This window comes from Syngnathus scovelli, chromosome 8 (assembly GCF_024217435.2).
Source record: "Syngnathus scovelli strain Florida chromosome 8, RoL_Ssco_1.2, whole genome shotgun sequence".
In the NCBI taxonomy this organism is placed as follows: Eukaryota; Metazoa; Chordata; class Actinopteri; order Syngnathiformes; family Syngnathidae; genus Syngnathus; species Syngnathus scovelli.
The window spans coordinates 17,322,758-17,349,438 of NC_090854.1; the positions used below are offsets into that span (position 1 = coordinate 17,322,758).

At 45.9% G+C, this 26,681-nt stretch overlaps 1 protein-coding gene across 4 annotated transcripts; it reads right to left on the reverse strand.

The window, feature by feature from the left end:
* Positions 1-949: 949 nt before the first annotated feature.
* myo1b (myosin IB) lies at positions 950-26,408 on the reverse strand. Of its 4 annotated transcripts, XM_049727675.1 has the most exons (32): positions 26,121-26,408; positions 22,803-22,947; positions 21,003-21,118; positions 16,441-16,535; positions 15,674-15,778; positions 14,623-14,669; positions 13,899-13,962; positions 12,284-12,382; positions 11,181-11,284; positions 10,944-11,091; positions 10,432-10,550; positions 10,066-10,152; positions 9,850-9,915; positions 8,254-8,358; positions 7,571-7,633; positions 7,286-7,486; positions 6,990-7,216; positions 6,717-6,917; positions 5,907-6,000; positions 5,116-5,265; positions 4,965-5,033; positions 4,795-4,881; positions 4,523-4,609; positions 4,075-4,161; positions 3,526-3,612; positions 2,667-2,741; positions 2,454-2,588; positions 2,204-2,310; positions 1,989-2,121; positions 1,765-1,917; positions 1,554-1,687; positions 950-1,477 (listed from the first exon to the last, which is right to left on the reverse strand). In XM_049727675.1, exons 2-32 carry the CDS (start codon positions 22,926-22,928, stop codon positions 1,342-1,344), a joined length of 3,507 nt encoding a protein of 1,168 aa, XP_049583632.1. In that variant the 5' UTR covers positions 22,929-22,947; positions 26,121-26,408; the 3' UTR covers positions 950-1,341. The 4 variants fall into 4 exon arrangements, with proteins under 4 accessions (XP_049583632.1, XP_049583633.1, XP_049583634.1 ...); XM_049727676.1 differs by lacking the exon at positions 4,075-4,161; XM_049727677.2 differs by lacking the exons at positions 4,075-4,161; positions 4,523-4,609.
* Positions 26,409-26,681: the final 273 nt, after the last annotated feature.

The following is a 26,681-nucleotide window of genomic DNA, read 5'->3' on the forward strand; positions in this document are numbered from 1 at the left end:
TTAAATTCCCTCATGTGCAGTGAGAAACCCACAAATGGCGTTGCCATAAATAACGGCGCAGAAAGAAAACAACGTCCCCATGCTAACCTTCATTTATTACTGATCTTTATTTAATTTTTAAAAAACAAAAAAAAGATTGCTTGTATATGTTACATTGGAACATTTCTGCGTTCTGTCTCAGGACACAAATCTTTTTTTTTTTTTTAGGCACAAAAGCAGCTGTAGCCACAAGACACCAGGGAAGAAAATACGAGTGAAGCAAAAAAGGTGCGTTGAAAGGGCACGCCCCCAAAAAGCAACACGCAGTAGTCTCAGCATCATAGGTGACATTCAAAAGTACACACTACAAACCAAGGTACCAAGAAATAAGACTCCACTTAGCCACACATTCTCCATGACGCGATATTGTGTCCTCGCCAGTAAATATTAATAACCGCGTTTTGTTGAAAATCCCCTGAAAAGCTGGAAAAAACAAAACCTCATCAAAATTGCTGCAATTCATCAAACACACCACCACGTGCGTGCTTAGCGTTTGGTTATTCCAGGCAAAGAAGAAAAATAGAAATCTGCTCAAGCTATCGTTGAAAACGCTGCAATTTCACAAACGAGGAGACCGAGAAGAGAGTCCACGCGAAGGCCACGCCGCGGAAGGCCGCGCACTACTGCTGAGCAAAAAAAGAAAAAAAATATATTGCACAGGAGAAACAGCTCGCAACGTCTCGTGTTTGTCGTCGTCGCGTTGTTGTGGATTAAATAAAGCTCGGCATGGATCACACTGGCTAAGGTAAAAAAAAGAATAAAATAAAATAAAGCGGGAACTGATCACGTGTGCAGTGTCCAAAAGTTGATACGCTGCACATCTGCAAACTTTTTTTTTTGGCAATGATTATTCGAATTTGCATTTCTAAGCAACAAGTGACAAGTCAACGGCACACTGGAATTAGGAATGAATCATCTCATAATTCACTGTGCTTTTTTTTTTTTTAGGAACTAACCAGAAAATACAATTCTCTTGTTGGTGTTTTTTTTGGTTCTACCAAAGTACAAAAGCAAGTGCAGTACTTCAAGTTGCGGACCCGACAGCTCCAGAACTCTCATGACGTCTTTAAAGCGTCTTAAAAGGCGGACGAGTTGAGGCCAGTCGGGGCTCGGAACCTCGTTATCGGCCAGAGCGAGCGCCGCCGCTCGTGACAAATTCTTGGAACCAAATTTTTCACGCAACGGGCTTTCTTTGCTGCCCAAAATGGTGCAGGTGTTTCAGCTCAGGTACATTTCATGATAAGGAAGAAAAAAAAAAAAAGCCAAATAAGTGCGGCGTCATCGGCGATGGCGATTTCGGGGCTATGCGGTGGCGGCGGGCACCGACACCTCCAGAAGACGGTTGTTCTTCCGCTTACAAGAAGCGCTGTTGCCGTTCTTGGTGGCCGCCTGGATGAACTTCACGCATACTTTGTCCTGTTTGAACTGAACCAGAAACCTGCCAGAGAGGACCAAGGTCACACAACCAGGAAGACGTCAAGTCGTCCGAAGCGAAAAGTCGTCATCTGGCTTACTCGTCCGAGATGTTGATGTCGAGCTGCTCGCCGTCGTCGGAGGCGGTGGAGCCGATGTGGTGCAGTTTGGTGATGGTCTCGATCAAGTGCTCGCTGCTGAGTAGAAAGTCGCCTTTGACGGCCGAGGCCGAGCCCTGCGGAGGAATCGCCAAGTGCGGTGTTGAGTGATTTTTTTTGCAAATTGTGACGTCACAGCGGCGCTCATTTCCACCTCTTTGAGTTTGAGCGCAAAGAATCCGTCGTTCTGCGTGCTGACGGAAACGCTGATGAGGTCGGGCAGAGCCACGCTGGCCTTCACTTGGCCCGTCTTCTGGTCGGCCAGCACCACGTTCTTCTTTGTCAGGAGGAGGATGCGACTTGTACCCTGAGGGAAACACACACAGTTTGCACGGCGCCAATGGAAGAGGGCGGCGGGCATTTTGGAACCTTTCTTACTTTGCCGTTGGCCCTGTTAATCTTGTTGACCACGTCGGCCAGCAGAACCTTTTCCTCAACGCAATTACTGAGCTTCTGATATTTGGGGTTCTTGCTGATCTCCAAGTAGTCCCCCTTGAAGGGCTGGCTCACGCTGAGACAAAAAAAAAAAAACATAGCAGAATTGAGACTTTGTCACGCCTCAACATGAAAAGCAAAGAGTGAATCATCTCTACCTGCTCGGGTAGAGAGACTTTTTATCCTTGAACAGCTCGCTGGCCTCCAGCTTCTCTTGGTACACGGCCTTCCTCTCCTCGCTGAACTGGCTTCGGTATTTCTTGCACTGAGGACAAAATAATGGAATCATTTCTTTCATTTTCAGTGGGAAGCTCATTGAATGAAAAGTTCCCGAACAAACTGGCTAATTTAGCATAGCATGCTAAGTATAGCTAAGCGGTGACAACCGATGTGCAATTTGTGACCGACCCGCCAAAGGTGGAAGATGGAACGCAGTTGCGCGTGCGCTGCATCCAAGAAGCGGTAAGGCCGCGCAGGCCAGTTCTTGTCGACGGGGGACATGCAAGGCAAGCCGCGCTTCACGCCCAGGAAATATTTCTGCATCTGCAAGAGGAAAGAAAACGCACGTCGCTGACTGTTTTCATCTGTGAACGTCATTTCATCAAACGGTGCCCAACTTACGATTCTCTGAATGGTGAAGTTGTAGATCTTTTTCCCCGCGTTTGCCCTGAAGAATTTTCGGTATTCCCTACGGACCTATCAAAGATAAGCGCAAACAAAAAACAAAACAATCATCCGCTTGCTCCTTTTTTATGTCAGGTAAAACGGATGGGAGGACAAAAAAGGAAGTTGCTGCGATGACAGCAAATTAAAAAGAAAAGAAAAAATCCTCCTGGCCAACGACCTTCATGCCGACCTTAATAGTGGAAAGTGTGTTGTGAACAGGTGCAGCGTGGATGGTGAACAATTAGGATGATGGAAGATTAACACCGCAACAATGTCCACGTGGACCATTTGAGGCATTCGCCACAATCACACACACACACGCACACATGAAACGCACACCTAGATGAAGAGAGAGAGATGGCAGGTTAAACACAAAAACAATGTCGCTCGACATGAGGGGTTAGTTGAACGCATGACAGACGGCAACAGAAGACAGCCTCGGCACTCGGGGTCCAAATATTCTCCTTTGAGCTTTGAAAATGCTGGAATTTGTGTTTACACTAGCATTAAGCTAACAAACTAAAAGGCAATTATTTTCCGTTGAAGTTAAATTTCTGAGTAGACTTCAACTGCTTGGAGTGAGTCGAGTTGATTGAAGAAAAGAACACAATAATAAACAAAAATAAAGTCACGGGTTTGACGATGCGTTTAATTGCTAGCTTAGCGTCGTTATGAATAAAGTGTGACGTCTGCACTCGGCTGAGACTGGCTTCCTGAATGAGGACACACACAGTGGAAGGAGACGTGAGGAGAGATGGTTAGTAGCGGTTGCTAGGTTGGGCGATGGCTCGGCCTGAGGGCTGCGAGGTACTACCTTGAGTCCCTGCCAGCAGGCCCAAATGACGGCGACGGCGTGCTTACGCCTGGCCTCTTCCTTCAGCTTCCTCAGCTCCCTGCGAGCCTAAGCAAGGGACGGGCGAGGACACACAACAAAACCAAGCCAGAGAAGATGAGCGGAAGAAGAGGAGCACGCCACGCGACGTCGCTTTGCCCGAGGTGGGAACACGTCAAACACTGCATCACTCACACACACACACGCAACATTTTCTGGAAAGGAATGGATATTCAACTTTGTGACAATGAAGCGCTTTGGACGCAAAATGTCACCTGAAGGCCTCCAAACGGCTCCTGTGGAAAAAAAAGGGAGGACGGAGAGAAAACACGCATGGCGAAGTCATGCAGATGAGGCGGCACGAGGCATGCAAAGCTGAGCAAGCCGTCACTCGGGTTGGATAAATGAAAAAAAAAAATAAAAAATGGATGTGGAGCTTAGAAGGCTTATGGACATGAAGTTTTTTTTTTGTGGATGGAGGCGGCTAGTGACAAAATCACGACAAGTCAATCCAACAGGCTTCCCAAATACCTTGGTGCCCTGCCAGCCGGCCCAAATGACCGACACGGCGTGTTTGTTCCTGGCCTCTTCCTTCAGCCGCCGCAACTCCCTCCGAGCCTGACAGGAAACCAACGGCGCGGCAAAAGCTCATTTCAATCCCTCAATCAAAGCATCTTCAAATGGGACAGCCAAGCCGGCTGATGAAATCATCTGGCCAAAGACTTCGGAAGACGGCGTCGATGATCTTATCGGCCGCTTTGGAAGCCAATACGCCAACGTAAATGCTGATAAGGTCCAACATGTAATTAATGTGCATCGTCGCCTCTGCTGGCGGAATATTGGAACTGCATGAGGTGATGTCGACAAACACTGACAACAAGCTTCCACAGACAAAACTAAGCAACCGCACGAGTGTTAATGAGACGAGCGACGGGGTCCGTGATGACGACGGCTACACACGACGTCCGGGTGGAAATACCTGCGTTCCCTGCCAGTATGCCCAAATTACTGTCACAGCGTGTTTATTCCGCACTTCTTGTTTGAGGCGTCGCAGCTCCGTTCGAGCCTGGAGGGACGCCGGGGTCGTTTTGGCGACAAAGAGCAGAGCGTGAGAAAAGAGCAGGCTCAAGAAAAAGCCAAAGTGCGGCGCCGGCCGCGGCGGCACATGAAGCGGCAGCGGCGGGAAAAGGTGGAATGGAATTGCGCAGGAGAAGGAACGGGCCTTGGTGTTTTGGTGAGCGAAGGCGCTACCTGAGTGCCGTGCCAGTAAGCCGCAATGGTGGTCACCGCCTCCTCGCACCTCTTCTGATGCTTCAGTTCCCTCAACAGCTTGCGAGCCTGAAAAAAAAAAAAAACGAGGCGGCATTAGCATGTTGCGTCATCCTTCCTTAGTTTGATTCAAAGCTAATTTGTGCGCGCACCTGCCATCCGCGAGCGTACGACTGCACCACGGTGGTGGCGCTCTTGATCCGCTGGTATTTCTTTTGTTGCTGTCAGATGGAAACGGAAACCTCAGTGATCATGTTTGGGCGCCGTTCGGGAGAGATTTTTTTTTGTTTTTGTTTTCCTCACCGCGTAGCGCCGGTACCATGCTGCGACCACAACCTGACTCTTTTTCATCAACAAGAAATGAGTACGGCACTTCCACCCGCGGTAGATTTTCTGAATGAGCGTGGCCAGGTCCTGCAGGCACTGCCGCCGCCTTTCCTCTAAAAAGAACAACTGGGGGCAAGAGAAGGGGAATTGGATCAGAACAAGACATTGTTGGCAGGAAATGGTGAATGTGTCACTTTGACGTGCTGTTGAAATCATTTTGAGGCATTGACATGCAGGTCGTAAAGTGCAACATCTTTTACGGTCTTCATGATGCGGAAAGCAACGTTTATCTCTGAGCAAATATTGATTCAGAGATATCAAGAACAAAGTCCAAGCACCACCTGAAGGGAACAAAATGCCGCTTTACTGCTTGGCCCGCAGCTAAATTATAGAAAAAAAAAAATCCCTTATCTTAAGCTTCTATACAAATACATTTATTGTCCTTTTGTGATACGGATGTGCAATTCATTCATCTGGCAAGGCTTGTTTGTTTGATTTTTCGTTTTGACCCGCCCTCGAGCAGGTTGTATAAGCGATTACAATAAAATGACACTTTTGCGAGAGAGAAAAATGCACCGCACGCTTGAGCAAGCTCAAGAGCCGACGAGAGATGCCGGTTTCCCGTGTAAGGCTAAATGGAAGCATGTGTTCGCTCCGAGGCAGTAGTTCTGTCGGCGGCCGGAACGCCGCCACCTTCTGCCAACAACAGGCTTTTCCTATGTTAAAACACAAAGTCTTGCGAGGCGCTTCACGCTTGCTCGTTTTACCGTCCGCGGATTCCTGATGAAGATTTTCGAGCGGCCGTAGGAGAATTCTTCAGTGGGTACTTGAAGATCTGCCATGAGGACTTCGACTCCCTCCCTAAGAGGGAAAAAAAAACAAAAATACAATCACAGGCCACAATATTAGAAACATTTCTGCTTTTAGAATTAACTTGACACACCAAAAATACATTTTGTGTGATTGTAAGCAATGTGCTCAGTTTGAACAGTGACAACTTTATTAATCATAAAAAAAATTGATATGATTTAGAGGCATAACATTTGACTGTTTTACATTAATTTGTCATTTAGTATTTATTTAACTATATGGTGAAAAATGGCTGGGTTTTTTTTCCTCAGCAAAAAATAACTGAATTAAAAAGGCAGATTTTTTGGTGATTTTCAAAATCGGCCAAATCATCATTTGGGCACCGCGAGAGGGAGCTCGTGTCACTTTGAGATTCACCAATAAACACAAGGCCATGAAAATCCCAAATGAACTGCTGCATAACCAGCAGGCAAATAATGCGCACGCCATTGTGAATCCATTTTCATTTCAGGGGACCTTGTGGCCCCTTCTAAGAGCAGAACCAGATTGCTGCGACAACTCCCAGCTGGGAGCCCAGCGCTCCGGCAGCGGCCTATTAGCGCAGCTCGCAAACTCTTTCCACTGGGAGTCGCCTGAAGCTCAGACTATGTCAAGTCCACGGCTGCACATTTTCACTCAAAGCCTCCAGGGAGGTTCTGGCAAAAAGCCCGGTAATGCCCCCCCGACCCCTCCCCCACCCACCGACTGTGAAGAAACATGCCCATTACCTGGCGGGACCTCTCCAATGCGGCCAGGTCCGCTTGCAGAGCATTTTGTAGCGCTCCAGGCAGGGCCCGTACGGCTGGCGGAAGGCGTAGCCGGCTCTTCTCACGCGGACGTTCTCCATCAGGCCCAAGTAGCGCACTTGATGGCAAACCAGCGACGGAGTGAAAATGTGCGCCGCCTTCTTGTCGTTGGGCTTGATGCACCTGGAACAGATACGAGAGACCGAACTTTAGGGGGCCCGAATTGGATTTTAACGGTCGTCGATATCACCTCACCGGATGTAGTTGGGGTTCTTGGTCTGGAGGTTCTTCATGAGCGTGCCCACCGATGATTTAAACTGGTAGCCGGCAGTGGGCGGTCTCTTCAGGTTGACTTTACTCGGGTTGCCCTCGGGGAAAAGCTCCTTAATCAAGCTGTGGTTGGCCTTGAACATGGCTTGGGACAAGTCTCGATACAGGAGGTCATTGTTCTTGTCCACGAAGCCTTCCACGCAGTACAGCACCTTCACGGCAGAGCGAAACGACTAAACAGGTCTGCTCCGGCTCGGCGATTCCGAGCGGGGAGATCGTACCTTGCCCGCGTAGTGCTGGATGCGGAAGCAACTGTGCGGCAAGCTGTGGTCGTTGAGGAACTTTGAATTCTTGCTCAAGCGGCTCTCAAAGTGTTGGTGCTCAGCGCACACCGTGTTCAGCTTGTCCAGGAAGGTCTCGTCCGTCACCGTCCCCGGACGCAGGCACTCCTCGTCCAACATGGCCATGATGCCGTTTTGGTTCTGGTGGAGCAAAAACACAAGATGACCATTCCCGTGCCGGATGCTTTATTTATTTTATTTTTTTTCCCCAACAGTGGGACTTACGTTCTCAATGAGGTCACAGATAACGGCATTGTTGAAATATTCAATGTTGGTCCACTCGATGCCCTGCAACAAAAGTGAGATTAAGGTCAGAGTTACAATGGCTGGACAAGAAAGAAAAAAAAAGTCGGATGCTTTGATTGCAGTCAGAAAAAAAAATTCCTCAGCATAACCTTCCTGCACTCGGTTTCCATTACGTCTGTAAACAAATAAGGGGGGGGGGGGGGGGGTTCTCGAGCTGCCGTTTTGTTACGATGGGGACAACATTGCATATTTGGCATCACGCAAGCCGCTTTGAAAGAAAAAAAAGTGCTCAAAATAAAACCCCGCTCTGCCGACCTCTAAATTACAGCAACTAATGGGCTGGGAACATGGCTTCAGTTGGGGGGGGGGGCAAAGAAGGCGTGGCTTCCACTGAAGGCCCATCAGCGCCATTCCTGATTGGTGCGACTTCCCTCCTGTCGACAGGCTTTGTGGTATTTTCCCATGCTGTCCGCTGGAAAGTAGCCAGACGAGTTGCGGGGTCGCCGCTCGCAGACGCTGAGCTTTGAAAACAAGCAGATCTTGACGGGCGGGGCGTTTACGCTTTCTGCATTGAGAGATGGCCTTAACGTGGAGGCCTTAATGCCCCGCCCCCTCCCCTTCGTTTGTGACGATATGGACCGGATGCGGATCCGTAAACTTGCCTCTCGGATGTACTCCTCCTGCTCCTCACGCAGGGTCAGCTCGATGAAGATCTGCTGCAGCTTCTCGTTGCAATAGTTGATAATGAACTGCTCGAAGCTGTTGTCCTGTGGGAGGAGCCACAGAAAGACGAGCCTCTTAAAAATCTCAGTCTTTTTGAAAATATCGGTACATTTGATTACAAAGCAGGCTACTTTGCTAACCTTAGCTAATGCCACGCAGTTTCAACTACGATGAAACATTCTAGCACAAGCAGACGGGAGGCCCTTACGATAAATCCACGTACGCAAGCGCCCCGATTAGCTTGTGAACTATTTCCGACTGTTGTCAATTACGACCCATTGTGGGGAGCGGCACACTTCCTAGCAGATGGCCCTAATTGCGCCACGTGTTGGTTGGGTTAGACATTATTAGCGACAGCAACAAGGTGGTTAGAGGCGCGTTTAGTAGAGCAGCTCATCGAGTGAAGGACACGGCAAGGTTTCTCCGTGACAAAAAAAGAATGGCAACGTGCCGAGCCATTTCCCTTTACAGAGAAACCGCCGTCACCTTCACAGCTAAAAAACAAAAAGTCACTCATTAGCAAAAGCAAGGCAAGTGGTAGCAGGCCATAAAGGGAATTGCCCAAAACCCCAAATTTCTCCTTTCACGTTCAAGCAAACTTTGTCGTGTTCTCCGCTACGTCGTTTGATCAACCTGTTCAGGTAAGATCACCCACCGAAAAGAAATGAGGGAAAGCAAAAAACACTCAAGTCAAAGAGGAACCTCCAGCCTCATTCGATATGGGCTGAGTGGATGGCGCGTCTCGGCCGATGCAAAAGTTGCCTTTGCATCTCCGCCCCCACCCCGAATTGTGGTTGAATTAGGAGGATGGATCGGAGCATGCGTCAAGCACAGCAAACAGCGGGCTGGGGTTACTTACGGCTTTCTGCTCACCAAGACGGCGGACAACGGGCAAGAAAGTGAGTCGAGTCAATGAGCAGTGGCATGACAAGGACATCAACTTCATGAACAAGGTATATTGCACTCACCAACCCTTTTGAAATTGATTCCATGACTACATTCGAAACAATCCAACCATGATTCAATGATTAAAATTGTTGGCCATTAATTTTACACCTTTGCTAGAAACTAAGAAACAATTCAGTAATCCTTTCGCATACCACTAGAGGGAGCCAGACATTTGTACATGCTAATGTTAACACTGGAAAAATGTAAAAATAAAGACACAAATATGTAACGAGATGTCGTATGTCGAATCGAGACTATTACATATGTGAAATGATGTATCGATCGGAGTCTTCAAGGTCAGTTTGTTTCATTGTGCTCGGCAGATATTAGCGTTGAAATCAACAAGCGGCCAGAGAGGATTTAACTCCTGAGAGTAGTAAAGCTGAACTAATCCAATATGAATATGCTTTTATCAGCCCACGGTTGCGGTGATAAGCTCCGCGCAGGTATGTCGCCAGCCACACGGACAGCCCCGGGCAAAATCCTTTTAAAGCTGATCAAATGGATGCGTGGTCACATTCTGTCCTCATGAGACACAGGCGGAAGGACAGACAGACAGACAGACAGAAGGCTTTTAGTTTTCCTACCTCGAATATCTCGAAGCCGTAGATGTCCAGCACCCCCATGACCTTGTGGCGGCTTTTAGTTTGTGCCTGCGGGCGGACAATTTACTCAATAGGAGAATTTTACAGGGCAAGCGGCTTATGCAATATTGAACGCGTCGTCGCTTGCATCGCCAAAATGGCTACTTTGAAGAAGAGCGAAAAGATAACAAACAAAAAAAAAACATTAGCATCTCTTACTTTTATGCTTTCATTGATCCGCGTAACAAGCCAGCTGAACAAACGGCTGTAGAGATTTTTGGCAAGGGCATCTCGGGCATAGTAGGCCTGCAAGAAAAAAAAAAATCAATATGTTAGGACAATGTAAAAACATAAACTTGCTAGCAACAATTAAGTGGGTCACATCCCGGGCGGATTGTGTTAGCAACATGTTTTTTTTTTTTTGCGTCCAACTTGAATGAACCCACTAACCTCTCAAATATGACCCACAAATGAATTTCCAAGAGGCCTACTCCTCATGTATAATTGAGAGCTTTGCACGTAACGCTGATGCGAGGTGACAGCTCGTGTTGCTCAAAGTCTTGTCCTCAGACGTTCGCTTCTCACCTGGGCCACGTTCAAGGTGGTCGACACCTTCTCCAATTTAGCCTCCACCGTGCGGTAGCTGAAGGCCCGTTCCAGCACCGTCTGCTCGATCCCCAGCAGCTCGCACATCTCTTTCAAATCTGCACAGCAAGACAAAATACAAGACACGGTCAATAAACACAAAAAGAAAAAAAAAATTCAGCAGCTGCAAGCGTTTGAAGGAAATAGGCAAATAGTGACTTTCAAAGCAAAGAATTCAATTTGCTCCCGGGCGAAAAGTCGCTTTGGTAAAAAAAGAATGTTCGCTTGTTTATCGGCCGCCGATTGCAACCTTTGATACGCTTGTGCTAAGCGCACAGGCATTTTGGCAGATAGCGATCAATTGTGTGTTCCATTCTCAGCAGCTCCCTCGTTTGTCACTATAATGCTTCCTCAATGTTTGAACTTGTTCAATAGCAGAAATATTGCGACATTCAAATCAAGCCAATAGGGGGCAGCGGCTTAACGGCGGCGCGACGTCGAAATGAACGTACCGTTTTTATCTCTGACGCGGCTCTCGTCCGTGTCGTTGCACCGCGACTCGGGCTTGAACTCGATGTTGCCGAGCTTCAGGACGGCCGCTACCAACTCCAGCACCGACCGGATCTCGTCCTCCATGAAGCCCACAATCTGCATGGCGTTCTGGGGATGGGAAATCAAATGCAGTCTGATTAGGGAGGCTTGGAATACTGAAGATATGAATTTCTATGCGAGTGAAACATTGTGCTCACTTTGACCGTCCTGAACGAGGTGGCGTCATCCAGCCCGTTCACCACGGCCGAATCGAGGCTTAGGTAGTTGTACTTGCTGAAGTCCCGGTACAGTTTCAGTTTCTCTGTTACACACAAAAGCCAGGCGGAAATGAGGTCGGCTTCGAAACATACATTTAGCCATGTTAAGATAAGAATGACCTAGAAAAATAACCAACCCTAACCTGACAGATAATCAAAAACTGCAGACGGCCTGAGTTGACTCGCCATGTTGGCACACGGAACATTTTTCACAAAAGACAAAAATAGCCATCTTGGAAGCGGCACGACGCAAGAATGGATTTGCGCTAATTAACCGAATCAAGCCGCCTCTCGTGTGCGCGCTCGGGAGTCAATGGCCATTATGTTCTTATCCTGTGCACGACATTCCAAACAATGAAAAGCAAATACGACTTTCACGGCCTCCCTTTGTTCTTTGCGGAAGACGGTGTGCCATTTACGCGTCCGTCCGTCGGGTGTTTGTCCAGCTGCACTGCGCTTGCAAATGCTCACACCATATTTGGGGAAATTTACATGACGCAAAAAAAGAATGAAAGAAATTCAAAGGCTAGTAATGAGGGTACGCCATCACTGTCTGACAACTAAATTGAATTAATGAAAAGAGGAAGCTGAAATTCGAGACTCTGAAAAGAACATCTGGCTACCTGAGGCTTCCTTTAAGTTGTTGTAATTATTTCCTGCCATTCATGCGAGGTCCTTTAAAAAACACTGGCGGTGATAGAGGGGGGCCCCCTGGGGCACTTACCCCCCGAAAAATGTTTGGACCAACCCCCTCCACCGTAACTAATTAACTTTTGGTTATTTTCCAATATTTATGGAATTTATTTCAACATTTCTACTCATCCTCTGTAGGAAATATTTAATAAATCTTTAGCTGTGTTTTCTGAACAATTTGAGGGGGGGGGGGAGTTGTAAAAAAAAATGTTTGTTTTGCGGACTGCCCGAGATAACCTTTAGGGAAAAAAAAACTACTTCCACTAGTGCTTCAAAAATGTATAAGACAGAAAATAGAAAAATGAATTTCACATGACTCCAATTGAATGTGTAGTGTGCTTGAAACGTACTGAGTGTGTCATCAGAGGCTCCGGACAAGAGCTGATAAAAGATGTGGAAGTTTCTCTCTCCTCGAGGTTGTTTCACCACGCGGGACTTCTCCAGTAGATCTAAAAACAAAAGCAAACAATGCTGGTTTAAAAAAAAGTGCACAGTATCTGACATTTTTTTCCCCCCGGTTATTTTACCAGGCCTGACTCCAACAATTTGGTCCACCACATTTGCTTCGTGATAAAAATGAAGCTGAATGAGATAAAAGATGAACACGCTTGGAAGGTTGCAGATTTATGGAAGGACGATCGGGTTAAACTTTACAATACAGTGTCGTCAAGTTGCTACGGCAACTAAAGCAATGTTTGTTTATCTGCAACCGCATACGTGTAAGGAAGCGCATGAAGATGTCCGGCATCTGCATTGGAAGCGCACTTGCCACTTTGATTAAAAGGGAAGCCCTCATGTGCTCACCGCGTTCAATTTAATTAAAGACTCTCCGCACACAAACGGGCAGCTGACCCGCAAAGACGATGACGGGGTTCTCTTTTAATGGAACGGCATGATCCAAAACGTGTATGAGGTTAGAGTCTTTTTTAGCTGCCAGGATGGGAGCTTCTGCTCCAACCTCTTTATTATTAGATGAGGCAAACATTCCGTTGTGAATACAAAGATGCTCTTTTGGGGCCTTGCGAGCAAACGTGCTGGTGCAGGTAGGAAGTCAAGCTCGACACGTCGCTCAATCATGTTGTGAGCGAAACTTTTCAAGTGCGCTGACAAATATTCACTGTTTTAGGACTTACAATGGACTCTTGTCATTCAGAGGACTGAAACTGACTCATCCAGTAGGTGGGCAGCGGCAATGCAAGTAGAGAACCCTTCACTGACTCGGGGGATCAGGTCGGATCTGTGGCGGCCACCCCCGCCGTGTCAAACGCTTGGCAGGAGTGATCCACAAGTGTAAACAACTCCACATTTAGCAGAATGGAGATAAAGCATTGTAGTCTTCGGAGGGCCATTATGACTATCAACGCTTTATATTACATAAGTGATGAAATCACAGACTAGTAAAAACGAGTAAAAATAAAATAAAAAGATGAATAGTAATAAAAATTGTTAGCAATTTCTCTATTTCTATTAAACATGAAGACAATTTGTAATTTTAGAATTAAGTCCATACGCAATACGCGGACCATATAAAATAATGTGGCGGGCCGTATCTGGCCCCCGGGCCTTGAGTTTGACATGCGAGGACACAAAATTAGAGGGCCCTAATTTGCTTTGAAAAGGAAAGTCCTCATTGACCCGTGTAGCCATAAGAAGAAGTCAGATGCTCGTGCAGTGGCTCGTGCTCACACTCGCGCTCTCGTGCCGGAATTAACTCGGGCCTGCAAACAGAGAGTCGCTTGTGCCTCCTCTCGTTGTTTTTCCGAGACCTCTGGCGGGGAATTCGCCGCAGACAAAACAAAAGTGAACGGAGGCGAGATAAAAGCAAAACAGAGGCGAGAACTGAATAGAGATGAGGGGTCAGTCTGGGTATGAAATTGACTTCCGTGAAGCATCAGTGGCTATGAAATGCAACGTTTGGTGAAGGATGACGGTAGGTCTTTATTCTTCACGAGTTGGCTTACTTACAGTTGCTGATGACTCCACCGAGAGGATCTCCTTTAAAGTCAAACTCAATGTCCATGTACTTCCCCTGTAGGTCACAGAGCACCAGTTACAACATGACACAATTTCATCTATGCACCATTTTGTGCAGTGTTCAAAAATGCTACATGCTAATGCTACTCCAGGTCTCAGAAGTTACACAGTCAGCCTTGTGACGGACGCATTAATGGTGCCTCCGACCCAAATCTCAAAAATTTTAAAAATTGTTTTGTGTCAGATGATCCGGTCTCCGGTGAGTTGTCATCATGACCTCATCTAAAGGTTTATGCCAAGGTTACCTAAATATAAACAGATCAGGGCCGTAATCCGTCATAATACTTGTGCACGGGTGCAACACTGCTCCGAGGCTAAGCACTGGCATGATTTCATTGCGGCGATGGAGATTAGTTATTTCATATTGTAATTGAGTAAAAAAAATAATTAAAAAAAAGTAACTCATGTTAAATGGTGTTTTGAGGGCCGTACAGCGCAGCCACTTTTTCCATCGACTCTTGTGTGTCACTTCAAAATATTAAACCTGACATCATTTGAGTCTGCTGCTAGTGAGAAGCATAGGGGAGCGTGTTTTGCCAAAAACATAACTGTACAGGGAACGGGACAAATGTTTGTCACCGTGGAGACAGACGGCTTGCTCCTCACATTCCAAGATTGGTCGTAAAAGAAATGCACCGCTTGTCGGAACACTTACGAATCTGGATGAGTTGTCGTTCCTCACTGTCTTGGCATTTCCAAAAGCTGAAACATAGGAAAATTGTTCAGAGTGATATTTATTTCCGATACTGTGACCTTTCGACCTCCTACACGTCAATCAGTTGAGGACTACAGATCCGCCTCATAATTCTGTATGGATTAAATAAAGTACTTGGATTTTCCTGGCTTTGATAAAAGCCGAACCTTGTTGTCACGCCACATTCACGTCAATCTGTGTATTTTAGTGAAATAAAAATAAACATATAATAACAATTCCTCCAGTATTTTCAAGACATTACAACATCAAATAAAAAGTGGGGAATATTCTGAAAAGGCGCACGGCACACGGTTGCATTGTGTAAAGCCGGCTAACTGTACTCCCCCCCTCCCCCCTCTGAAGCATTAAGCGGCAGCTAAACTCTTGCAGATGTGCAGCGACAAAAAACACTCGCCTCATCCTTCACGGGCATTTCCTGTCCACTGCCCCCCACGGAAAATACAGCCGTGCACCTTCCAGCTCGACTTGTACAAAGTACAAATGAGTTAAACGCAAAATAAAGCTAAGTTACTCCAAATGACATATTTATGCAAATGCGTGGCTTCCTCTGGCAAGTCAGCTAACTTAAAGAAAACATACACACAAAATGTTTTGGAATCATATTGAGCAGAAAAACATGCAGAAACAATCATACGCACATTGAAATCGATTACTTTTTGAAAGATTAATAGTAATATTATTGCAGCTTTATCACAACTTTCCTTTTTTATCATATGCGAATTATCGGCAGACACACTGCCCCCTTGAGGCCACGGCACGCATAACAGAAGCACGTATCAGTCAATCCCTTTTAACGAGCATTTCACATTCACAAAATGGATGCATGACGCCGGATGGTAGCCAACACTGGAAATATCCTTCCACGCAATTTACACATGTTAGCGATTAAGTCCCAAAAACAGTTGGGCAAAAGAGTGGCGTTGTTTGAGCTGCACTTGATTTGACGCAGACAGTCCATGACGGAGCTGCTCGGTCGGCCCAGCCAACTCACCTTCCAACACGGGATTGGACTGCAGGAGCTGTTCCTTGACCTTATTCACCTCCTGGCCCTTCCCACACACCGCTGCCACGTATGACATCACCAGCTTACTGGCCTCTGGAACGACACACACAGATATATATCAAGTCGGCTCCGTCGCCAGACGTGACTTATCCTTCAATCTCCCTGCCACGGGGGAAAGAAAAAAAAAAATGAGGGATGGGTGGGGATCAATCAGGCAGAATGTAGTGCAAAAGTAGAAAATCTACACAAAGCCCGGGACTTTCTTCTTACAGGACTATTATTGCATCATGTAGGCAGATGTCTAACAACCATTTGGAGCAATGAAAATGCCGAGCCATTTTAAATGAGTCCATTTCACATTAACAAAGATAAAAGTGTATTTTGTCTGCCTCTTTGATTTCACCCAACATCCACATATTGGCTATTTTTCTCACAGGAAATGTTTTATGTCATTCATGTACTAACTTGTAGATTTGATCTAAGTCGTTACGGCGCCCCCACCTGCATAGGAAGCACACAGTTGCTTTTGACTACAAGAACTTTGCGGTGTGTCCCAAACATGACAAGCTGAGCTGATAAGGCACATTTTCACCCACTGGGCATGTAGTAACCAATTACCGGCCCACTCGGATCCGAGACACTCTCTTCTTGAACATTTTTTTTTTTTTGGAGTCATGAGAAATCAAAATTCCCCCCTTAGGAGCGTTCATGTAACGTTACGTGAAAAGGAATATCAAATGCAAAGCGCTTCTTACCGGTTTTCCCCGCCCCGCTCTCGCCTGTAATGAGAATACATTGGTCCTTGTCCTGGTCTCGGAGTGACCTGTAGGCCTCATCCGCCAAAGCGTAACTGGGGAACACAAAGGAAGAACCCGTTAGAGTCAAATTTATAATTTGCAAATACAAATGGTCAATTATTTGATCACACTTAAATCTTTCCAGAATTTCTGGCATGGTGACGTGTGAAAGAGGTTCAGTGAAATGTCACAGTGCTGTCTCAGGCCCAATGGCGTCAAAGCTAATTAGTAGCATGTGAGCATATTGCGGAATTACTAGGTCGCATCTGTAAAACAGAGCTTCACGTTATTTCGCCATATTGTCGGCTCTCCGCTTAGGAGTCAAAACTAACTAACTGACTGACTAACTCAGAGACATGATGTGATTAAGTCTTGACTGGGTTTAAATCCTAGACTAGAATTTGACAGAATTTGCTGGCTGGCATTGGGGTTAGAGGTCATCTCCATCCTGGTCATACGAGAAACCTCAGAGTAGCCTTTTAACAGACAGACAAAGCACCGTGGCGTGTTTTTGGTCTGCGTGAGTAAGCCGGAGAGAAAGCAAATAATTGCTTCTAAGAAGTCATGCCAGGCTAGTGGCCAGAAGAAGATGGCAGTTAGCATTCCAGGCAACGGTACAAAGTTGCGTCTAATGGGGCTCCAGCTCCTGCTAGCTTACACGACTTAAAAGCAAGGCCCTAACTAGCCTTGGCTGTAATCCTGACATAGCCTGCCTCAAGTCACCGTTAAGCAACTTGGCAAAAGCGACACTTCCATTTGTGGCATTTGGGTTGGACAAACGTCACATCTTTCTCATTCTCAGCTCATCACTTTGCACTTTTGAAAAGGGCAGCACAGTGCGGCAGATGTCTTCTTTGTCAAAAGCCTTCTGTCGCCTGACTTGATCCCGACAATGAGCAAAAATTATCCCGCCCAAGGGGAGAACTGTGGGCCAAAAGGGGTGAGGGTACCGGGACTAAACAAAAAAAAAGGGTGGGAGGGTCTACCGCCAGGGACTTTTCCAATGTGAGTCACAGCCAGCACAGTTTTGTTGGACCGCCATCACAAGCTTGACTACCAGATCAAATTCGACTAATTGCTTTGTCCCAACGTACACGCAAAGGATTGCGAAAAACCTAAATGACATTCAATCATCAGAGACACCTCCAAAAGTGTGTGAACTTGGCAATACGGGCTCGAAGCCCGTAAGTTGTGCTTGGCGCTTCCCCCTGCACGTCACATCGCGGCCGCGGGCTATAATTTGGATTTACACGTGGCAGCGGTGAACAAAAACCACAGCGGCATGACATCAGCGGGAGAAAATAGTTGAGTCAGTTCTCAAATCGACTCCTGTAACCGGGATACCAGGGAAAGGGGGGCGGATAAATGTCTCCTTTTGCAGACTTTGGTCACAATCCTTCCAATAGACGCCAGCCGGACGAGTGCAGAGATGCCATTTCATTAGATTTAGACTTTTTAGTAGCGTATCTCCCAAAATTGACAACGGCTGCACAGGATGTTGGCTCCAATCAGCCCTTTTCTATTTTCAGGCGCTATCATGAGAGCGGCCTGTGATCTCCGAGTGATCGCGCTTCCCCGCGAGGCAGGAAATCCGCCCCGGTTCTGCCGCAAGAGCCGAGGAAACGACTCCTTCCTAAACACCAGGTGGACGAAGAGGCCGATCCGAGGGCAGGCATGAAAGCGAGCGTGGGCAAAGCGGCCGGCGTGGGTGGCCGGGCGCTACACGTGCAAAGAACGATGTGGCGTTCGAACCGAACAGATGTGGCCCAGATGCTAAAACAGGCGACACGAATACCTCTACTGGATTTTTAAGTCAGAGTCAAGCAAAGTGAGGCTACTGCCTTGAATCTTTATTGTGTGGCCCGGTCCATATGTTAAAACTTGTGTATGTGCTGGAACTGAGAATTCCCTCGAAGCAGACAAGCCTTAAAAAGTTAAGTCGCGAGTATACCGAATGTGACTGAACGCCTGAGTCGAGAGATTTCATCGAGTAATAAATGACGCAGCACATGGTTGAATCCTAATGTCCTGGCTGGGCGATACACTTGGTGGTGGGAGGGGGTAACATGCATAAAGCCACAGGCAAGGAAATGGAAACAAAGGATGGAGACTTCATTTTATGATCCCAAAAGCAGCAGGCTTGTCAGATTGGGGAAATTCTTCCATTGGTGCTGCTCTTAATGTCTTATTCTGCCGCTAAAGCAATTGGTCACTAGTGATGACACCATGAGATATAGCGAGGACGGGCGCTGCTCCCTGAAACTTCATACTGCAAAGTGGTAAGATATATTTTGTCCAGATAACATTCTCTAGTGCCAAATGGGGTAGTTGGCATTGGCTGAATGGCGAGACAAAGGGGCAAAGTAAAGGCCCGTTTAGCGGCGGCCTCCCTGTTGTGTCTCTAAATTGGCCCTCTTTGAACAGAATGGCATGGGCAAATTTCCACAGGCTATTGAATCAACTTCAAATGAATCACTCCCAAATCAAGCTACCCGAACACGACTCGTCCATTCCGTCTGTTTCTTTATTAGGTCCATCTGCAGGTCGAATTCACCTGGCCGGCAAAACATCTCGAACTTTCATCTGCAGGCGCAAAAGGAACATGTGTACTCTTTGCCAATGATTCCTGAGTGGGCTTGCTGATGATCGCCATCCCGCCGACGCAGTCCGCCCACCGGAGTCAAACCGGCATTTCGCAAAGTGCCCACTTCAAGCTACCGACAAACAGGTTTGCCGCTGCCGTGGTGATTACATAAGCCTTCATCACGACAGAGCCCCGTCTTATGAAAAACAACAGTGGCAAAGATTTGTAGAATTCGAAGCATTTCCCGTATCGTTAATTCTCTTGCGGGTCGATGATACGCTTCAGCCAGGACCAATCGCCCGTCAATTAGTTGATTTCCCTTCTAACGCACATTCAAACGCGAGAACACAACAATTTCCTCTCGAATATTTTCGCAGGAAAAGCTCGGTACAAAGTCCAGGAGTAATGAGGAAACAAAGGCCGTATATATTTTTCCAACCTTTAACTACGACGAGCGGTCAAAGACAAAGCAAGGTGTGGTACCATTAATCAGTAAATGACTAAAGTTCACCCTAGCAATAAATTTACAGCCAAGGAAAGAACTTATGTATGATTCAGAGCAAAACTGCAGCGTCAGCAGCACGTTATGAACTTTTTGGAGCTTAGTTTGTCTTTGGGTGTGTTGGAAGGTCTGGAGGTCGAAAGGGTGGCCAGATATCAGTTTTGCTAGCTCAAAATATTCTTCCTGTGATTGATTTTTTTTTTTAAGATCAAATTATTTTGGTGCAAAAATTGTCGCCAAATGTAAACAAGAACAGGATCCCAACCCCCGAGACTCCAAAGCCGTCTTTCTGTCTCGCCTTGGCAACATCGGACAGCTGCTTTGCAAGATTTTGTGCACGGGCTAATTAGTTGACCTAAAAGGCTTCACCTTCATGGAGAAGAGGAAAGAAGGTCGGCGTCTCTCTCTCGGGAGGGAGCGCTTGTTAACCGACGGGTGGCGCATCTGGTTAATGCAACTCGGTTAGTTTTAATTACCGTTTGCCAGGAAATTCCGACTGATAGCTGCGATTGGGTTGACGCATAAGTGAGATTGACTTTTCGAGCGGGGGTGTATTATTTGAAAAGAAAGTGAAAGTTATTTGTAGCTTCTTATTTGTTCACTGAAGTTTCTCAGGCTGTCACTGAGTTGCCAAATGCGAGGAAGTCAATACGTCAACAATGACTCGTGTTATCTGGTAAGCCGAGATGGTTCAATATGTGCACGGGATGAGTCATAAAAAGCGGGCATCATCTGGACGAGCGGGTCCTTGGAAGGAGCTGGCAAGATATTTGCATGTACTTTACACGGCTAAACTGGTTTTGTCAACATGGCACGGCACGACCGCTTTGAATGAAAATGAGCAAATTTGACTAATGATTTGACTAATATTAAAAGTGCCAGAAGCTGCATTATTATTATTGCTATTATTATTTATTATAATAATGATTATTATATATTTTTGTGTGTGTGTGTGTTGTCTATGAAATGAAACACACAAATCAGCTCGGAGCAGTGTTTTTTTCCTTTCCAACTTCCATATAAACAAAATCTTGCTTCTGTCTATTTATCACGCGTGTTCTCTGGGACACTGGTAATTCCCCTTCTCGCAATCCGTCTCTCAGGGGCTTCAGACCGCTACAGAGGCGAGACCCAGCCGGCTAATTGACGAGTGCTTGGCCTTTGTTTGGTCTTGGCAGCCTCGCAGCAACGCTGACGTAAGGTTGCCATTGGACAGATGGTCGGCCAAAGAGCTCAATGGCCAGGGGAGCTCCGTCCAGTTTGATTCAAGACTGCAAGTGCACCCCCACCTCACCCGCCCCCCATTGGTGCACTTTGCTAATCTTTTGGCTTTTGCCAGGAGATACAGCTGAGCATCACCATCCGCTTATCCTTTTCAGGGTTAAAGGATGGGAAAGAAACAAAAAGAGAACAATCAGGGTAGCTTGCACTCACATGTGTGGGCTAAGTTCGTAGAAGTTTCTGTTGCGATACTCTTCCACTTTCTCTGGGCTGTAGATGGGCAGTGACCTGTAGGGGTTCATGGAGATCACCACACTGCCAATGTAAGTCTGCGGGGAAGAAATCAGATGGTTAATTGACGGACGGTAGACTGAGCCTAAAAAAAAAAGACCATTTGAACCCTGATTGTTGAACAACAATGGCAGGAATTCTGCTGGCCTCGGCTTTTCACAGCTGGGGATTTGTTGAGGCTTGCAATGCCTGAAGTGAAACTTTCGATAAACAGGAATTGTGGGCGGGGCCAAAGCTCACAAGCCAAGAGGTGTTAGGATACCTCAAGTTAAGTTTTCTTCTACAAATTTATACTGCAACAATGAGGGCGCCGCTGCCACCTACTGCAGTGGATGTGCAATTACACTGTATTCTAGTATTTGCTGGCTGCCTTACATAAAACAGAATCATACTGTAACAAAATCAATCTTTACGTAACATTGACACCACGTCTGAGCAAAATCTTACACTTGAGCTCGGCGAGAGCAGCGAGCTATCCACGCCTACGCTCGCAACAGAGTCTGGATAGCAACTTTCACACATCAACCTGAACATTCTCTCTAATGGTTTGTTGCGTAATCCACTCCAAACGGAGAGGAGCGCGGCGCGGCGCGGCCCCGCCTGCGGCAACAACCTCCCACAGCCTCCCTCCCTCTCATTCAACAGCACACAGGAGGAAGCTGGAGGCCGTTTCAAGCGCTACAAAGCTCTATAATTGACTGCAATCTAAACATGGACATGTGCTGCCAAGGCTTCTTGATGGCCGCAGAGTACAAAGCTCATGAACGTGTTGGCCGTCCTTTGATGCTCTAAAACGGGACATCAAATATCAGTCACGGCTGAAGATATCAACAAAAATAGACATGCTCAACTTTGAAAAGAAGGACTTGAATAAATGCAAAAACGAAAAAGTTACATTTAAGGCATAGGTGTCAAATTTTGCATCGGATTACTAGAATTACAAATTGTCTTTACTTGCAATGTTTATTACCATGACCAAATATTTGAACAGTTTTTAATAGTCTCTGATTTCCAAACTAGTTATTTATCAGTTTGTTTAAAATACCAAAAGTGTTGATGTGAAGTGAACATCTGCAGCCCTCTTTCTTATTTCTAAATGAAGTTAAACACCAAAGCCAGCTCCTTTATCTGTTCTCCAATCACGGCATTTTAAAAAAATGCCACTTGGCTGCTTTTTGCCCTGCAGTCAAAGCAAGATTGCTATCATCTTTTTCAATGCGCACTTCATTTCGAGGCAAGAATTGTTTCATTATTGACGCAAATCGTTATTTTCATACACTATTTAAATAAAAACACAGCTATGCCAAGAAAGACTGAAGTCTTTATTTAGAAACTCAGAAGCTCTGAGATTATTGTTAGCGTGATCTTCAGGAAGATAAAAACACCAAGCGAGTATCTGGTGCGCCGCCGCGATGGCTATCATTGCCGCGTGAGTTGACGTTGGTTCTCCCTCGGGAACCAACGTGGGCCGAGCGGAGCGGAGGTGTAATCATCACAGCTGATGTCTCCAGCAGCCAGACAGTCTGAGCATGAAGCTCAGCCCCTATTATGAGGCATAAAAATAGTTGAGGAAATGCTTTGCTTATAGAAACATAAGCTGCTGGACACTCTCACGTCACCCACCGACTGACTGGGCTGCAAAGATTTCGCCAGTCTTCAGAAAATGATGACACTGGAAATCTCAAAACTTCTCACGCGTTAAAATACAAACTTCATACTTACGTAGATCTCATTGTGGTCAAAGCGCTTTTTCAGATTCTCAAGGAAGGAGTCTTCAGACAAGGGTTCCAGGAGGACCATGTCCCCCACCCCAATCATGTTGTCCAGAAGGGACGTTTTCACCTCCATTTTGTCTGCTGTTTGCTCCCTGAGAAAATAAACAAATAACAAATCAAATAAACAAAACATGCTAACGTGCTAATCTGGAAGGAGGTGGCCGTGTCAGGTGAGTGGCCATTGTCTTTTGCCTTTTGTACGTGGCAGAACTTCAGTCCAAATTCTGAACAAGGTAAATAAACAGTCCTAAATTTAGCCAGAAAAGCAAACGCTGGATCGGGGCATATCGTTTAGTCAACAATAGTTGCGTGCAGAAGGAAGACTTGGTCTTTCTTGCTTGTGAGAATGACTTCTACGTTTGACCTCTGGCTGCTTACTCAGATGGGAAATGCTCACATTGCAGTCAGTGGGTTTGATAAATCAAGAAAATAGCGCGAGATTCCCAATTTTATCACCCGTCCGCTCGCTGGCCGCAACACGCGGCTACAAAGCGACCCGGACAAAGACAATGCTGGGGCTGGCACTTTTCGGCGCCGCGTTGCCCTCAAATGCCTTTGGGCCAGTAATCCCGTTGCTATAGGAGAGCAAAAAAGAGGGGCCTAGCGTACATTGATGCGGGGGCTTTGCTCCACGTTGGCCGCCATCGTACAAAATGTGGAAATAAGAAGCATCGGTCTAATGTTTTCCGTATGCGTCTCAGTAGCAGCGGTGCCGTAATCTAAAAGGCGGGCCTTCAAATTCAAAATGACACTCAGGAGGCGTGTGGACTTCTGAGACAAATGTATCCGACGCAGGTAATGAAATGACGCGGAGCAGATTACGAGGCTTTGAAGGAAAAACCCTCAATGGTTTCCGACACGTAACTCTGTTCGGGTTGTCAAACAAGCAGTAACTTAGAAACAGCCACAGTTCTTGGAAGAAAAAAAAAAAAAAAAGGCTGTGTGTAGACTTCCTCTTGACTTTTTTCCCTGGCTTCTGTTCCCCTCCGGGGCCTAATGTTATTAGGCTACAAAATAGCTAGCCGCATGGCTGCAGCAGCCCGTGAAAGATACAAAACGGCATCGTTTACAAAAAGTAAATCTTGGTCTTCCAAGACTTCCGATGTGTTACTACTTAACTGGGATGTCCAATGTGTCAAAACGCAATGTTGTCTACCATAAGATGACTTTTTAAAAATCAATCTTTTCATGATCCAAGTGCTTTCCTGACAATTTTGCCCAACGTACAGTCTTTCCAAAAAAATGATAAGATTTAAATCAGTGGAAATCTGCTAGCGATGGATTAGCACCATCGTCATCATACGAGACATGCTCGGTGACCCAGATAGCGCCGGCAAATCAAATCTGGGAGGGCAACCTGGCGAAAGGCCATTAAAAGTGCATTTATTATTTATAAAAAGACGACTCCTGCCTCTTTTTTTGTATACAGACAGACAGATCAGACAGACTGCCATTCCTTAGTCGCTTTAGTTCCATTGTGTGATTGATCAATCGGAGTGTTTAAGGTGAGCAAATATGACTTTGTTCACACAGCAGATTCTACAAACAATGTAGATAACGAAGGCTCCTAGTTCATAACTGCTGTTGATATTAATAATAAGAAGAATAAAGGAGAGAGCAGACAACCATTGTTTGGTTTGTCCCATGACATAAAATAAGCTAAAAGGAGCCGGGCCATTGTGACTGTCCCTCTTTGTTTTGCTGCCTGTGAAAATGTCACTCGGGAAAGAAAAAAGCCAAAGCTGGTTTTTGTTCCGTCCCCCGTTAATAAATATGATTCAACCGCAAACACCTAATCATAAGATCGGGTTTACTCCAGCTCGAAACTTCAGACAGTTTCCAAAAACAAACAACTCAAAGTAAAGAGGGGAAATGCCAACGTTGACATCATTTGAATGGAAGAAACGTTTTAATATTTGAATTAATTGTACCCGAGATTAGCGTTTGCTTCATGGCTGCCTTGTGTTGTTGCTTATTGTTGTCATTATTTTTATTTATCATGTGTCACTTAAAAGATTCCTTCCACCGTAAAACATAAAAATCGATTTGTGGATGTAAATTGAGCCTTTTGATAAAGTCAACGCACAGATTTTTGTTGCTCTTGTTTTGTTGCTGCAACAGCGCTGACATAAGACACGCCTTACTCACAACAGCAACCTGCATGGCCGCGTTGGCAAGGCAAGTTACAAACGTGACAAACAGGCTGAGGGACTTTAAATACACCGCTGCAGACCATGCCGTGGGCAACCGAAAGCAACATCTATTAAAAAAAAAAAAACGCACAAAGCCACGATGAAGCAACAAGAAGTCATAAATGATTGGTCAAGTTAAAGATAATGAACTGCCAAAACCTTTGCCACTATTTGACAGCTTTGTTTAACTAGTAAAAAGTTCATATTTGATTTGCTGGGGAGGGGGGAACTCCAAGCCAACAGAGATATTGACAATAAAATGTAAAATTCAAGTTGACTTCAGATGGAAAACATTTGAAATGTAGACGTTGTGGTTTCAACATGTTATGCCTCATTTAGGCTGAATCCAATCAAAATACTTTTGTGTGCTTTCCATTAGTGATACGCTGCAAGAGTATTGATATTTTTCTGGCTTACAAACAACTGTATAAATTTGATGAGCACATTTTATGCATTTGCATACTTCCAAATCATACACACAAGGGGAACGGATGTGTGATGTAATCCGGCATTCCACGACGAGTATCGATTTGATTCCAGTACACTAAAAAGACCTCTTAAAACATGGGTCAGTGACCCTGTCGTGATTTAGATATACAACATTGAGCCTCTTCTCCTGGTTTATTCACAAACCAAGGGGATGTTTACCCATCAGGGTTCTCAAGAAGATTTTCTTATGCACAAAGTCGCACATGCTTAAAGTTCCATCATGCCAGAAATAGTTACAAGGTCAACAAATGGGCCCACGTTGCAAAAGATTTAAGTTGTATATGCATCACCACACACAAAGACGACAGATGAAATCAATTAACTCGAGACACACAAAAACAAGGAGCAAAACTGAAATCTTTTCCCATATTTTCCTCCAACATTCCAATTTATTGATATAAAGCACAAAGAAACGAATGAATGCATCCCCCACTCCTTCAACGGCGAAGTGGAGAGGAATGAATGAGTCGTAAAGCAAGACGACTTGGAAAAGTGTCCAAAAAAGTTGCAGCAACTCAACAAAGCAAAATCAAAACTAGAGTTGTTAGCGCCGTACAGAAATCACAGCTCGATGCCGAACTTACCGGTTAACTCTCCAAAAGTCGCTTCCTCCCTTCCAATATCCAATTTTCTGTAGAAAAGTAGTACCGCGGAGATGATTGCGGTCCAAATCCGGAGCGGCCCCGGGTTGCCTGGAAGTGGAAACTCGGTTCTTGGAGCTTGTCTGGGAGCTTGAACGTGGCTCTCGGCACTTTTGAATGGAGCTCCGGATGGACTCGAGAGCTCGGCGTCCTCCGGCCACGGGGAGTGTCCAAAGCGGCGTCGCCGGGATAGTTCAGCGTCCCTTCATCACCTCCGGAATCGGAGGGGAGTGGGGGGAGTGGTGCGTTCGCGAGCTTTTGGATATTTACAACTTCTCCTTTGTGCCCATCAAGGATTGCTTTGAGGATGTCACGGATAGAACTGTCTGTCAGATAGAGGGGACTAACCTTAAATCAAACATTCGGATATATAGTCAGCTATTCCAAAGTCAACACTTTAATAGAACATTTACGAGAAAACAGAAGAATAATCTACCTAAAAAGAAAGTTCACGGTATAAGTTGTACGATTTCCGAGGTACATGGAACGCACCATTTTAATGAT